General features: G+C 41.2%; 1 protein-coding gene across 4 annotated transcripts in view; it reads left to right on the top strand.

Annotated features, from left to right (window-relative positions):
* The first annotated feature begins 742 nt into the window (after positions 1-742).
* The window catches only part of ORC5 (origin recognition complex subunit 5), a 31,853-nt gene continuing 19,652 nt past the window's right edge, over positions 743-12,943 (top strand). The window contains exons 1-7 of one of the 4 annotated variants that reach the window (XM_056522098.1): positions 743-834; positions 5,223-5,356; positions 7,487-7,579; positions 8,449-8,652; positions 10,093-10,167; positions 10,294-10,405; positions 12,602-12,732. In XM_056522098.1, the coding sequence (XP_056378073.1) occupies positions 5,246-5,356; positions 7,487-7,579; positions 8,449-8,652; positions 10,093-10,167; positions 10,294-10,405; positions 12,602-12,732 (726 nt within the window). In that variant the 5' untranslated portion in view covers positions 743-834; positions 5,223-5,245. Of the gene's footprint in view, positions 872-1,880; positions 1,899-5,222; positions 5,357-7,486; positions 7,580-8,448; positions 8,653-10,092; positions 10,168-10,293; positions 10,406-12,601; positions 12,733-12,943 lie in introns of those variants that run through there. The other 3 variants (XM_056522097.1, XM_056522096.1, XM_056522099.1) reach the window with 3 other exon arrangements.

The following is a 12,943-nucleotide window of genomic DNA, read 5'->3' on the forward strand; positions in this document are numbered from 1 at the left end:
GACAGGTACAGCAGGTGAGAGGAGACCTGGCGTGCGGGGGGATGTGGGAGGCCTGCTGTACCTGTCTGCATGCTTTTAACCGAATAAAGAAGACGTGAATAAAGAGCTTGTGGTGAGTGCTGCGTTATTTCTCTCTTCTACTGTCTCTTTTAAAGGGGTTATCTAATTTAGGCCCCTTTCACACTGCCGTCGTTCCTAGTTGAGAAAGGCCTTTAAATCTTTATTTTTATTTTTACAGGAAAAGTGGGATAAAAAGATGGCGCTTGCAGTAATTTTTCTCCCGCTACTCCCCTGGGCTCCCCTGATGGCGGTCACACTGCGGTGTGCTATCGGTAGTGAAAGAAGCCTTTTACAATAATTACACATTGGGATTTCTGGCAGCCTTTGGCAGTCCATGCATGCTGGGATTGGTAGTTTTGCAACAGCTGGAGGCACCCTGGGAAACACTGCCAATAGATAGTACACTTGGCTGCCTCCTCTATAGACAGGGGTAGCAGATACATATAAATACACAGCTCTGGGACTATCTGAGATTTGGTGAGCAACTAGGAACCCCCCATTGTAGAGAGGAGTGGGGGTCTGTCAGACATTGATGTAGATGTGTGTACAGCGCGCTCAGCGGGTCATACACATTGCAGGGTTTACTCCATCTGCACATCCACAATAATGGATACAATAAAGAGGACCCAGAGGTCCACAAGAGGTTCACACAGGGACTACGCGGCTCTGGAGGAGGTGACGCGCGGCTGTCATGACCCCACGTGCGGAGGAAGTGACCGGCAGGGGGCGGGGCTGTGCGGAGATGGCGGGAACTGCTGTGCGCTGTGCAACCCGGTAAAGACACCGGCGGAGGCTGCGGGCATATCTGTGTGTGAGTAGCGGGCTCCCGGTCCTGACGCCTCCATACACCGGGACACTGCTTCTTCATAGGTTTACAGCTGTTGAAGACTGCAAGTTCCATCATGCCCATACAACCGAAGGTTCTCCGAGCATGCTGGGAGTTGTAGTCTTGAAACAGCTGCAGAGCCACACGTTAGGATTCACTGCTGTTTATTGCATAGTACAGTGTTTCCCAACCAGGGTGCCTCCAGCTGTTGCAAAACTACAACTCCCAGTTCACACCACATTTTTGCAATACGGTTCCCGTATACGTTTTCAGTTTGAAAACCGTATAGAACCGTATTGAAAACCGTATGCATTGACTCTCCATTGAAAACTGTGTGCCAAACCATGCATCCGTTTTGTGCGGTTTTGTCCTTTTTTTCCTGTAGCCTACCACGGTTTTTGGTCCGGGTGAAAAACCGTATTGAAACCATATACTTTTTTTAAAACCTGGGAGTCCATGGGAACAGTACAGAACCGTATGTGCATACGTTTCCATCTTGTTTGCCCAATAAGACTTTTGAATGTGCACAGTTTTTTTTCTTGGAATTTCAATCAAACAAGTGAAACTTTATTCATAATGGAGTGAAAAGTTAAAAACTTCTAAGGTTTTTTTTTCTTATAAAACGGATACAACCGGACATCATTTTTCAAACCGTTAAAATTTGTACACGTTTTCATACAGTTTAGTCCGGTTTTGAGGAATCCGGTTTTTATAAAAAACCTGATACATGAACTGAATTGCAAAAAACGTGGTGTGAATGAAGCCTTATAGTGTCAGTGCCGGACATATATATTATAGTGGTCAGTGTCTACCATGGTTTTAGGTCCGGTGGGAAAACAGCATACGGGGCAAAAATGAGCCGACTGGAGTCAGTGTTTCACTTCGGTCGGCTCATTTAAATACATTACATATGGGCCACATGCGACGGGGATACGGGAGCGCCCGGATTTAGCTCCCCCCAGCCGTATGCGGTCCCGTATTGCCTAAAAACGTGATGTGAACCCAGCCTAAGGTATACCAGTGTATCTAAGGACTATATAATGTATAAAAATGTATCTAAGGACTATATAATGTATAACAATGTATCTAAGGACTATATAATGTATAACAATGTATCTAAGGACTATATAATGTATAACAATGTATCTAAGGACTGTATAATGTATAACAATGTATCTAAGGACTGTATAATGTATAACAATGTATGTCTATAAATTGTATAATGTATCTCTAAAAACTGTATAATGTATAGCAATGATCTCTAAACGACATCTGCACAGATATATGGGGGGATTTATCAAAACCTATCCAGAGGAAAAGTTGCCCATAGCAACCAATCGGATCGCTTCTTTAACCCCTTAATGACGCAGGGTATTTTCCGTTTTTGCATTTTCATTTTTTCCTCATCACTAGAGATGAGCGAACTTGCAGTAAATTCGATTCGTCACGAACTTCTCGGCTCGGCAGTTGATGACTTATCCTGCATAAATGAGTTCAGCTTTCAGGTGCTCCGGTGGGCTGGAAAAGGTGGATACAGTCCTAGGAAAGAGTCTCCAGCCACCGGAGCACCTGAAAGCTGAACTCATTTATGCAGGATAAGTCATCAACTGCCGAGCCGAGAAGTTCGTGACGAATCGAATTTACTGTAAGTTCGCTCATCTCTACTCATCACCTTCTAAAAATCATAACGCTTAAAATTTTGCACCTAAATTCCATATTATGGCTTATTTTTTGTGCCACCAATTCTACTATGCAGTGACATTAGTCATTTTACCCAAAAATCCACTGCGAAACGGAAAAAAAAATAATTGTGCGACAAAATTGAAGAAAAAATGCCATTTTATAAATTTTGGGGGCTTCCGTTTCTACGCATATTTCGGTAAAAATGACACCTTATCATTATTCTGTAGGTCCATACGGTTAAAATGATACCCTACTTATATAGGTTTGATTTTGTCGTACTTCTGGAAAAAATCATAACTACATGCAGGAAAATGTATATGTTTAAAAATGTCATCTTCTGACCCCTATAACTTTTTTATTCTTCCGCATATGGGGCTCATTTTTTACGCCGTGGTCTGACGTTTTTATTGGTATCATTTTAGTTTTGATTGGACTTTTTGATCGCTTTTTATTCACTTTTTTATGGTATAAAAAGTGACCAAAAATTACGCGACATTGGATTTTTTTTTACGTGTTCTCCATAGACCGTGCGGTTTAATTAACAATATATTTTTATAGTTCGGACATTTCCACACGCTACGATACCACATATGTTTATTTTTGTTTACACTGTGTTTTTTTATTGGCAAAAGGGGGGTGATTCTGACTTTTATTATGGAAGGGGTTAAATGATCTTTATTAACACTTTATTTTCACTTTTTTTCTTCTACACAGATCACTGTCTGGCAATAGCCAGGCATTGATCAGTGTTATCGCCGCTCGACTGCTCCTGCCTGGATCTCAGGCACGGAGCAGTCATTCGGCGATTGGACACCGAGGAGGCAGGTTTCATCGCGGCGGTCCCGAACAGCTCCACTGAGTTAACTGGCACAGTTTACTTTCAACTTTGATCGCTGCGTCTGAAGGGTTAATACCGGGCATCACCGCGATTGGTGATGTCCGGTATTAGCCGCGGTCCTGGCCTTTGATGGCTGCCGGGACCGACGCGATATGACGCGGGGTCAGCGCGTGACCCCACTTCTTTCACGGGAGCCCACTCATGACGTATGCATACGTCATGTAGCGGGAAGGGGTTAATTTTTAACAATACCTCTGCAAAATGAAAGAAGTGATCTGATTGGTTGCTATGGGCAACTGGGCAACTTTTCCTCTGGACAGGTTTTGATAAATCTTCCCGATATTGTATAATGTAATTGATTGTATAACACTGTAAGATATTTTGTGACTTTTGTGACAAAATTTTCAATACTGAATTATGATATGTAATAGCATATTATTGATCAGTATAATCTAATGATTACTTACCAGAGTAAAAAATTAATCATTTTAAAATATGGTACCAATAAAATCTACAGATCACAATGCAAAATTAGCTCTTATACAGTCTGTAGACAGAAAAATAAAAAATAACTTATAGGGGAATAGGGAAATTTTAGGGATATTTAGTTTTTTAAGCGAAATCCCGACTTTTTAGGCGAGTCATACCGCATCTGCAGCCGGGGCCGAAAAACATCACACTGCTGCTCAGCCTATCACAGGCCGAGTCGGGACTTCGCTGGGGCCGGTGATTGGCTGAGTGCGGTATGACTCGCCGGCAACCAGGAAGAGGATCGCGGCGGAGACCGGAGTGGGTTACCGGCGGCATCGGTGGAGTGAAGGAAGGTATGGACCTCTTTATTTTTATTTTTTTACTGCTGGCAGTATGGAGTACAATTTTCCTATTCTGGATTACTCCTTTTAAAAAGGTATTCCAGAGAAAACCTTTTATTTTTTTTTCATATAAACTGGCTCCAGAAAGTTAAACAAATTTGTAAATTACTTCAATTAAAAAATCTTAATCCTACCAGTACTTATCAGCTGCTGAAGTTGAGTTGTTCTTTTCAGTCTGACCACAGTGCTGTCTGGTGACGCCTCTATCTGTCTTAGGAACTGTCCAGAGCAGGAGAGGCTTGCTATGGGGATTTGCTTCGGCTTTTCCTGAGACAGACAGAGGTGTCAGCAGAAAGCACTGTGGTCAGACTGGAAAGAAAAACTCAACTTCAGCAGCTGATAAGTACTGGAAGGGTTAAGATTTTTTATTTGAAGTCATTTACAAATCTGTTTAACTTTTTGGAGCCAGTTGATATAAAAAATTTTTTTTTTTTTTTTTACTGGAATACCCCTTTATCTTACCTCCTGTTCCCCCGGTGTTGCTGGAATTGCCTTCTTGTCCTCCGGCCCTGATCGTATTCCTGGTTTTGGGGCCTGACATGTCACACTGCACTCAATTGCCGGCCGCAGCGATGTCCTGCCTCAGCTGGTGATTGGTTGAGCAGCAGTGTAATGTATTGACCCCGACCTTGTCTCTGGGCCCATTATATCACACTGCAGCTCAGCCTATCACCAGCTGAGGCAGGACATCGCTGCGGTCGGCGCTTATGGTTTGTTATTTTAATTTCAGCAGTCTGAGCATATGGGGCAAAGAAATATTTAGCTGGATGACCCCCTTTATGTAACTTATTCTTCACCCGGGCTGTAGCTGTGATGGAAGTGTCACACATGCTTGTTTGTGCACATGAGCTATAATATCAAGAAGGATTTACTGTCCACGATCATTGAGAATTTGCTCTTTTATCATGGACACTAAAAGTCAGGTGTGAATTGTGTTTTTTAGCAGTTATTATGCTGACGTGAGACATGAGTGCCATAGAACGTTCTCCATATGCGGAGGAGAAGCTGCAGAGCCTGGAGAAGCTCGCCCTCTGCCGAGAATCACAGTTAACAACATTGCTTTCAATATTTGGAGAGGTATTACTATTTTTAATTTTTTCCTTATTCAGATATAATTAAGTCTGTAATGATCCCACAGTCATATATTTATATATATATATATATATATATATATATATATATATATATATATATGACGAATACATCCTTTCTAGTAGGCTGGAAGTAGCATGCTGCTACACTCCAAATATACTATAGGTAAACCCCTTAAGGACTCAGCGTTTTTCAGTTTTTGCATGTTCATTTTTCCTCCTTACCTTTTAAAAATCATAACCCTATGATGGCTTATTTTTTGCGCCACCAATTCTGCTTTGCAATGACATTAGTCATTTTACCCAAAAATCCACGTCAAAACAGGGAAAAAATTCATTGTTCAACAAAATTGTCGAAAAAACTTCATTTTGTAACTTTTGGGGGCTTCTGTTTCTACGCAGTAAAAATTACATCTTATTCTGTTGGTCCATACGGTTAGAATGATACCCTACTTATATAGGTTTGATCATCGTAATTCTGGAAAAAATCATTACTACATGCAGGAAAATGTATATGTTTAAAAATGTCCTCTTCTGACCCCTATAACTTTTATTTTATTTTTCCGTATATGGGGATGTATGTGGGCTAATTTTTTGCGCCGTGATCCGAAGTTTTTATCGGTACTATTTTTGTTTTGATCGGACCTTTTGATCGCTTTTTATAAAAAATTTTATTGGTAGAAAAAGTGACCAAAATATGCTATTTTGGACTTTTGAATTTTTTTTTACGTGTTCGCCATTGACCGTGCGGTTTAATTAATGATATATTTTTAGAGTTTGGACATTTACGCATATGGCGATACCACATATGTTTATTTTTATTTACATAGTTAAAAAATGTTTATGGGAAAAGGGGGGGGGGGTGATTCTGACTTTTATTAGGGAAGGGGTTAAATCACATTTATTAACACTTTATTTTTTTATTTTTTTTTTATTTTTTTTGCAATGTTATAGCCCCCATAGGGGGCTAGAACATGGCATACACTGTTTTCTTACACTGTTCACTGCCATGCAATAGCCGGGCATTGATCAGTGTTATCGGTGCTTGACTGCTCCTGCCTGGATCTCAGGTACGGAGCAGTCATTCGGCGATTGGACACGCAGGAGGCAGGTGGGGACCCTCCTGGTGTCCTGCAAGCTCTTCAGGATGCCGCGATTTCACCGCAGCCATCCCGAACAGCTCGTCTGAGCTGCCGGGATGCTTTCAGTTTCACTTCAGACGCGGTGGTCAACTTTAATGGGTCTGAAGGGTTAATACTATTCACGATTTTTGACATTATCGGTATCGGCAATAATGATAATGCGCCGCCCCGAGACCGCCGCCGCCGCTGCTCCATTGCCTCCCCCATCCCTGGTTTTATAATTACCTGTTCCCGGGGGCCGTGCTGCTTCTGGCTCCTGCGGCGTCCTGCGTTATTGCTGTGCACTGCGCTGCACAATGACTAGTGACGTCCTCAACGCGACGTCACCATCAGTGCACACAATGACAGCTCAGGACGCTGCTGGAGACAGAAGTAGCGCGGACCCCGGGAACAGGTAATTATAAAACCGGGGATGGAGGAGGCAATGGGGCAGCGGCGGTGGTTGGACTAGGGAGGGACCCCTAGACAGGCAGGGGGAGAGAAGCGGGTGGCGGCGGCGGCCTCCGGCCCCGCAAAAGCTGCTGTAGTTCATTGATTTAAAGCACCCACTTTAAATCGCTGATCTGTAGCGGCTTCTGGGGGGGGAGTAGCCGATAACTTATACTGGAATATCGGTATACGTTATTGGCTATCGGCCTCAAAGTTCACATATTATCGGCCCTAAAAAAATCAATATCGGTCGATCCCTAGTTAATACCAGCATCACCGCGATCGGTGATGTCTGGTATTAGCTGCGGGTCCTGGCTGTTGATGGACCGACCCAATATGACGCAGGGTCACCACGTGACCCCGCTTTATATTGCGGGAGCTGGCGCAGAAGGTAAATATACGTTCTGTGTCATTAAGGAGTTAACTTAGTCCCTTGTAGGAGACTTAACAAGACTTTCCTCATGTACCTCACAACCCTTAGTATAAACATGAATTGCTTTGCAGTGACATGGCACTCATTAATTTGATGATGGTCTGTATTTCAGCGTTCTCATTTAAGCTTTCCGTCTATTTTTATCTATGGCCACACTGGAACAGGGAAGACTTACATCCTGCAGACAGCGCTGAGTACACTTGAGGTAAGGCTGAATCTGCCCACCATTTTTTATTGTTCATCCTGCAGCATGGGGGATCAGTGGTTAGCACGGAAAGCCCACCAAGGACAATATATGCAAGAAGTTTGTATGTTCTCTCTGTATTTGCATGGGTTTCCTCCCGGGACACGTTTCCTCCCACGCTGCAAAAACACACTAATAGGTAAATTTGAAATTTAGATTGTGAGCCCCAATGGGGATATTGACAGATTTGAGTGATTCTTGGCTGTGTACAGCTCTGCAGAATATGTAGGTGCTTTATAAATAGAGGAATCATTATTATATTATTTATTAAAGGGACGTTCTCTTCTGTCCTTTTCAGCTCATAGCAGAGTCTACTCTCTTTTCCTGCTTCCAGCAGGGAGGGCTCTTGCTCTGTAATTGTATGTAATTTCTGACACAGAGGATTTGCTGGTTTAGTGTAGGCTACTAACACTTTGCATGACTCACAGACACCGTACAGCTTGCAGAAAAGCCTGTGTGACGGTGATTTTTGTTCAAATATATGGTTTCTGGTAGAAATTAAATTTGTGCAGAGAGAATGTGATGTCAGCACTCTGCTTCAGAGTAAGGAAAGGTGATCTGTAGCATAGGCAATGAGCTGTAAACAATGTTGCCCCCATTCAGCTATTTTTGTCTATATTCCCACTGAGTAATGGGCCTATGTTGCACATACAGTTTAAAGAATATTATAAGGAACTGGACCAGTAGCAATACCCTATTTCTGAAAATTTTACTCTATAAAATCATAATGGCGACAACTTGGAGAAAATTTTCTAATGGGCCTGCACTACAGTTTTTTTTTTTTTTTTTTTTTTTTGTATATACATGTTTATGAGATTTTTGTTTTGCAGCTTCCTCATACCTTTGTGAATTGCGTGGAGTGTTTTACAGCCAGACTTCTTTTTGAAGAAATACTGAGCCAGCTTTACAATCACTGCCCTGGTCCTGACAATGATTTTTCTTCATACGAGAGATGTGACACATTTAATGAATTTGTCCGCTATTATGAGAGAGCAATTTCAAGTCAAGGACTGGAGAAGGAGACTGTTTACATTGTGAGTAGTTTAGCCATTCCTATGTGTTTTCATTATCTATTTCAGACCTAACCAATAAACAATATTTTCAATAGGAGGTCGGCATTCAGATATTCTCATATGTTGCTTGCAGACGGAGAAACTTCAGAAAAATATGCAAAAAAATCTCAGCACTCACTATTGTAGCTTGAAATCAAACATCAGAGATGTTTACTGATGCTAAATAAAAAATGGATTTCAGGCTATAATTGTGAGTCCTGAGATTTTAGAACATGAAAACGCTGCTGTTAGTATTAGTGAAATGGTAACAAAAGGCATAAGTGCAATAAAGGGGTTGTCCAGTGGGATAAAATGGAATAAAAGGAGGCAGACTCTGTTATAAAGAGATAAAATTAAAAGGGGTACCTCGCCCCTAGACATCTTATCCCCTATCCAAAGCATAGGGGATAAGATGTCTGATTGCAGGGGTCCCGCCGCTGGGGACCCCCGTGATCTCCCTGCTGCACCCGGCATTCGCTCAGAGCATCGGGTGCAGCGCCGGAGGCTCATGAAGGCACGATCATGCCCCGCTCGTGACGTCACGGCCTTCACGCTTCCTCCCATAGACCTGCATTGAGGGGGTGTGATGTCACGAGCGGGGCGTGACTGTGACATCACGAGCCTCCTCATCGCCAGTCATCTGGCACGGAGCGAAGTTGGCGATCAGACATCTTATCCCCTATCCTTTGGATAGGCGATAATATGTCTAGGGGTGGAGTACCCCTTTAAAGCATTACCTCAACGATCCCTTGCTGCCAATCCAACATTGCCTGGGTCCCTGTTGAGCTCCAATTCTTGGTCCCTGTCTTGATATAAGGAAATGCCATCTAGCAGTGAACCTGCCAGTGATTGGGCGATTCCTTGTGTAGTGACAGGACCAGGAATTGGCACAATCTCTTTGACACGAGCTGCGAGCATTATCTGGAGTGGACAGGTTCCCTTTAAGCTATTAAATAATACAGACAATGACCCTCATTTACTATTGCAAACCCAACATATTTTGTGGGGTTGTGCGCCAGATTCTGGCATGTTGTGCCAGAATTTGCACCAGAATTGAAAAACCCTGACTAACTCCATTTTGCTAAGAAAACATGAAAAAGGGGCATGGTCGTCGGGGAAAGGGGCGTGGTCACCGAAAAGGGGCGTGGACCTGATATTTCAACATATTTAATAAGGTTTCCACAGAAAATGTGGTGGATTTCAGATGAGGAAAACCCTACAGATTAGAGCCCAAAAAAAAAGCAAAATGTAGGGAAACCTTAGTAAATACCGTTGAAAATAAATTGCAGGGAATTAAAACCCACAGAGAAACACAACACTCTTAGTAAATAAGGGCCTAGGTGTTTTTACTCCATGTTTTCGATCTCCTTGCATTATATGAACAGCTTTTATATCTAAAAAGGATAAACTTTCTTATGATAGGTCCTTGATAAGGCAGATATTCTGCGGGAAATGGATGCAAATCTCTTGCCAGGATTCCTTAGACTTCAGGAACTGGTGAGTGCACAGAATGATTAGCTATATTTGGATAAATGGGACACCATTCTGTGTCTTTCACATCATACACATGTATATATAATGGTATTTAGAATGTAGGTAACTAGTTTTCTCTTTATATTGTAGACTGGCAGTAATGTAACAGTAATATTCCTGACAGAAATAGCCTGGGAGACATTCCGACCAAACACAGGTTGCCTTGAGCCATTGACCATATATTTTACGGACTATGGTAAAGGTAGGTTTCCTCTACTTCACATTTGGCTTTAATAGTAATAAAGGAAGTTCTTTTACATTCTTTCTTTATTTTTTTATTTTTATTTTTTTTATTAGTGTTCCAGTGATTGGACAGTTTTCCTTGGATCTTACTATTAAAGGGGTTATCCAGGAAAAAACCCTTAACCCTTTCAGTACTTTTGAGCTGCTGAAGTTGAGTTGTTCTTTTCTGTCTAAGTGCTCTCTGATACCTGTCTCGGGAACTGTCCAGAGTAGAAGCAAATCCCCATAGCAAACCTCTTCTACTCTGTGCAGTTCCCGAGACAAGCAGAGATATCAGCAGAGAGCACTGTTGCCAGACAGATAAGAAAAACTCAACTTCAGCAGCTAAGTACAGGAAGGATTAAGATTTTTCAATAGAAGTAATTTACAAATCTGTTTTAACTTTCTGGAGCCAGTTGATATATAAAAAATTTTTTTCCCTTCAATATCCTTTTTAATGACCATGGACATAAATGTATGTTCTGGTTTGGAGGTACTTCGCACACCGGGACGTACATTTACGTCCTGTGTATGACAGCGAGCATCGGAGCGGTGCTCGCGTCATACACAGCAGGTTCCGGCGCTATCAGCAGCCGGGGACCCGCCGGTAATGGGCGACATCCTTGATCGCGCGGATGTCCGCCATTAACCCCTCAGATGCCGTGATCAGTACTGATCACGGCATCTGCGGCAATGCACATGTTAAAATAGATGATCGGATCGCTTGCAGCACCGCCGCGGGGATTATCTGTAATGCTGGACGGAGGTCCCCTCACCTGCCTCCACCCGTCTCCCGGCGTTTCCTGCTCTGGTCTGAGATCGAGTAGACCAGAGCAGAAGATGACCGATAATACTGATTAGTGCTATGCTCTATGCATAGCACTAAACAGTATTAGCAATTAAAAGATTGCTATAGATAGTCCCCTATGGGGACATAAAAAGTGTTTAAAAAAATAAATTAAAAATTTGAAAAATGTAAAAATAAAAAGTAAAAAAAGGTTAAAAATCTCCTCCAGTTTTTCCCATTTTACCCCAAAAAGCGTAAATTTTTTTGAAAAATAAACATATTTGGTATCGCTGCGTGCGTAAATGTCTGATCAATCAAAATATGTTAATGATCCCGTACGGTTAATGGCGTAAGCGTAAAAAATAAAAAGTCCAAAAATGTAGCTTTTTTGTCACCTTTTATTCCCAAAAAATGTATAAAAAATTATCTAATATATGCAAATGTAGCATCAATAAAAAGTACAGATGACGGCGCAAAAAAATGAGCCCTCATACTGCCCTATATACAAAAAAATGAAAAAGTTATAGGTGGTGAAAATAGGGCGATTTTAGATGACTGATTTTGTACAAAAAGTTTTAGATTTTTTTTTTTAAGCGGTACAAAAAATATAAAAGTATCTAGCCATGGGTATAATTTTAATCGTATTGACCCACAGATTAAAGAACACGTCATTTTTACCCTAAAGTGTACAGTGTGAAAACGAAACCCTCCAAAATGTGCAAAATTGTGGTTTTCATTTAAATTTCCTCTCTAAAAAAATATACTTTTTTTGGGTTCGCCGTACATTTTATGGTAAAATAAGAGGTTTCATTACAAAGTACAATTGGTCACGCAAAAAACAAGCCCTTATATGGGTCTGTGGATGGAAATATAAAAGAGTTATGGATTTTAGAAGGCGAGGAGGGGAAAACAAAAACGCAAAAATAAAATTGGCCTGGTCCTTAAGGTTAAAATGGGCTTGGTCCTTAAGGGGTTAACTAAGATTTAAAATATTGTAGCCTTTTCCGCCCATTATAAATGGAAACATCAATCTGTTGCATTGTTAGCAGAACATATCTCCAGTGGAAAGATCTTTATAACACTAATACTCATAATTTCTTAAACAGTTTTTTGACAAGCTAACTAAGGCTCTGTTTACATATAACTAGCGAGTTTGCATGGAAAAACCACATGTACTGTTCTGTAAATTGACGCAGTTTTTGGCTGTATGATTTGAATTAAGGAATTTTTTTTTTACTTTATACCTGTAAAAACATTTGGCTTGTAACTGCATCTGAGCACCCATATGAACCCAACATGAGAGTTCTCTAGTCTTGAAAAAGGGGATTGTAAAACTGAAAATGGTAAGTTTTTTTATTTTTATTAAATAAAACCATTATTATTTTTCAGCTGAACTACAGAAAATTCTGTCCAGTGATTATCCTGAAGAATACTCACCTGAATTCTATGCATCATTCATCAATATTCTACTGGGGGTGTTTTACGCTGTCTGCCGGGACATAAAGGAGCTTAGGCATCTGGTAAGGGTTCTCTTTAGTTTAATACAGTAATGTAGAATTTTTTATTTATTTTTTTGTTTCTGACAGATTTTAGATAAATCAAGCAGAACAAATTTTGTGCCAGATCCAATTAGATCATGCATTGCGAAGGTGCACTCTCCTAAGAGTATAGCTTCCTGGAGATACCATCAGAATACAATAATGTATGCTATTTATGGCTTTGACTATGGCT

This window comes from Hyla sarda, chromosome 5, assembly GCF_029499605.1.
Source record: "Hyla sarda isolate aHylSar1 chromosome 5, aHylSar1.hap1, whole genome shotgun sequence".
Taxonomy (NCBI): Eukaryota; Metazoa; Chordata; class Amphibia; order Anura; family Hylidae; genus Hyla; species Hyla sarda.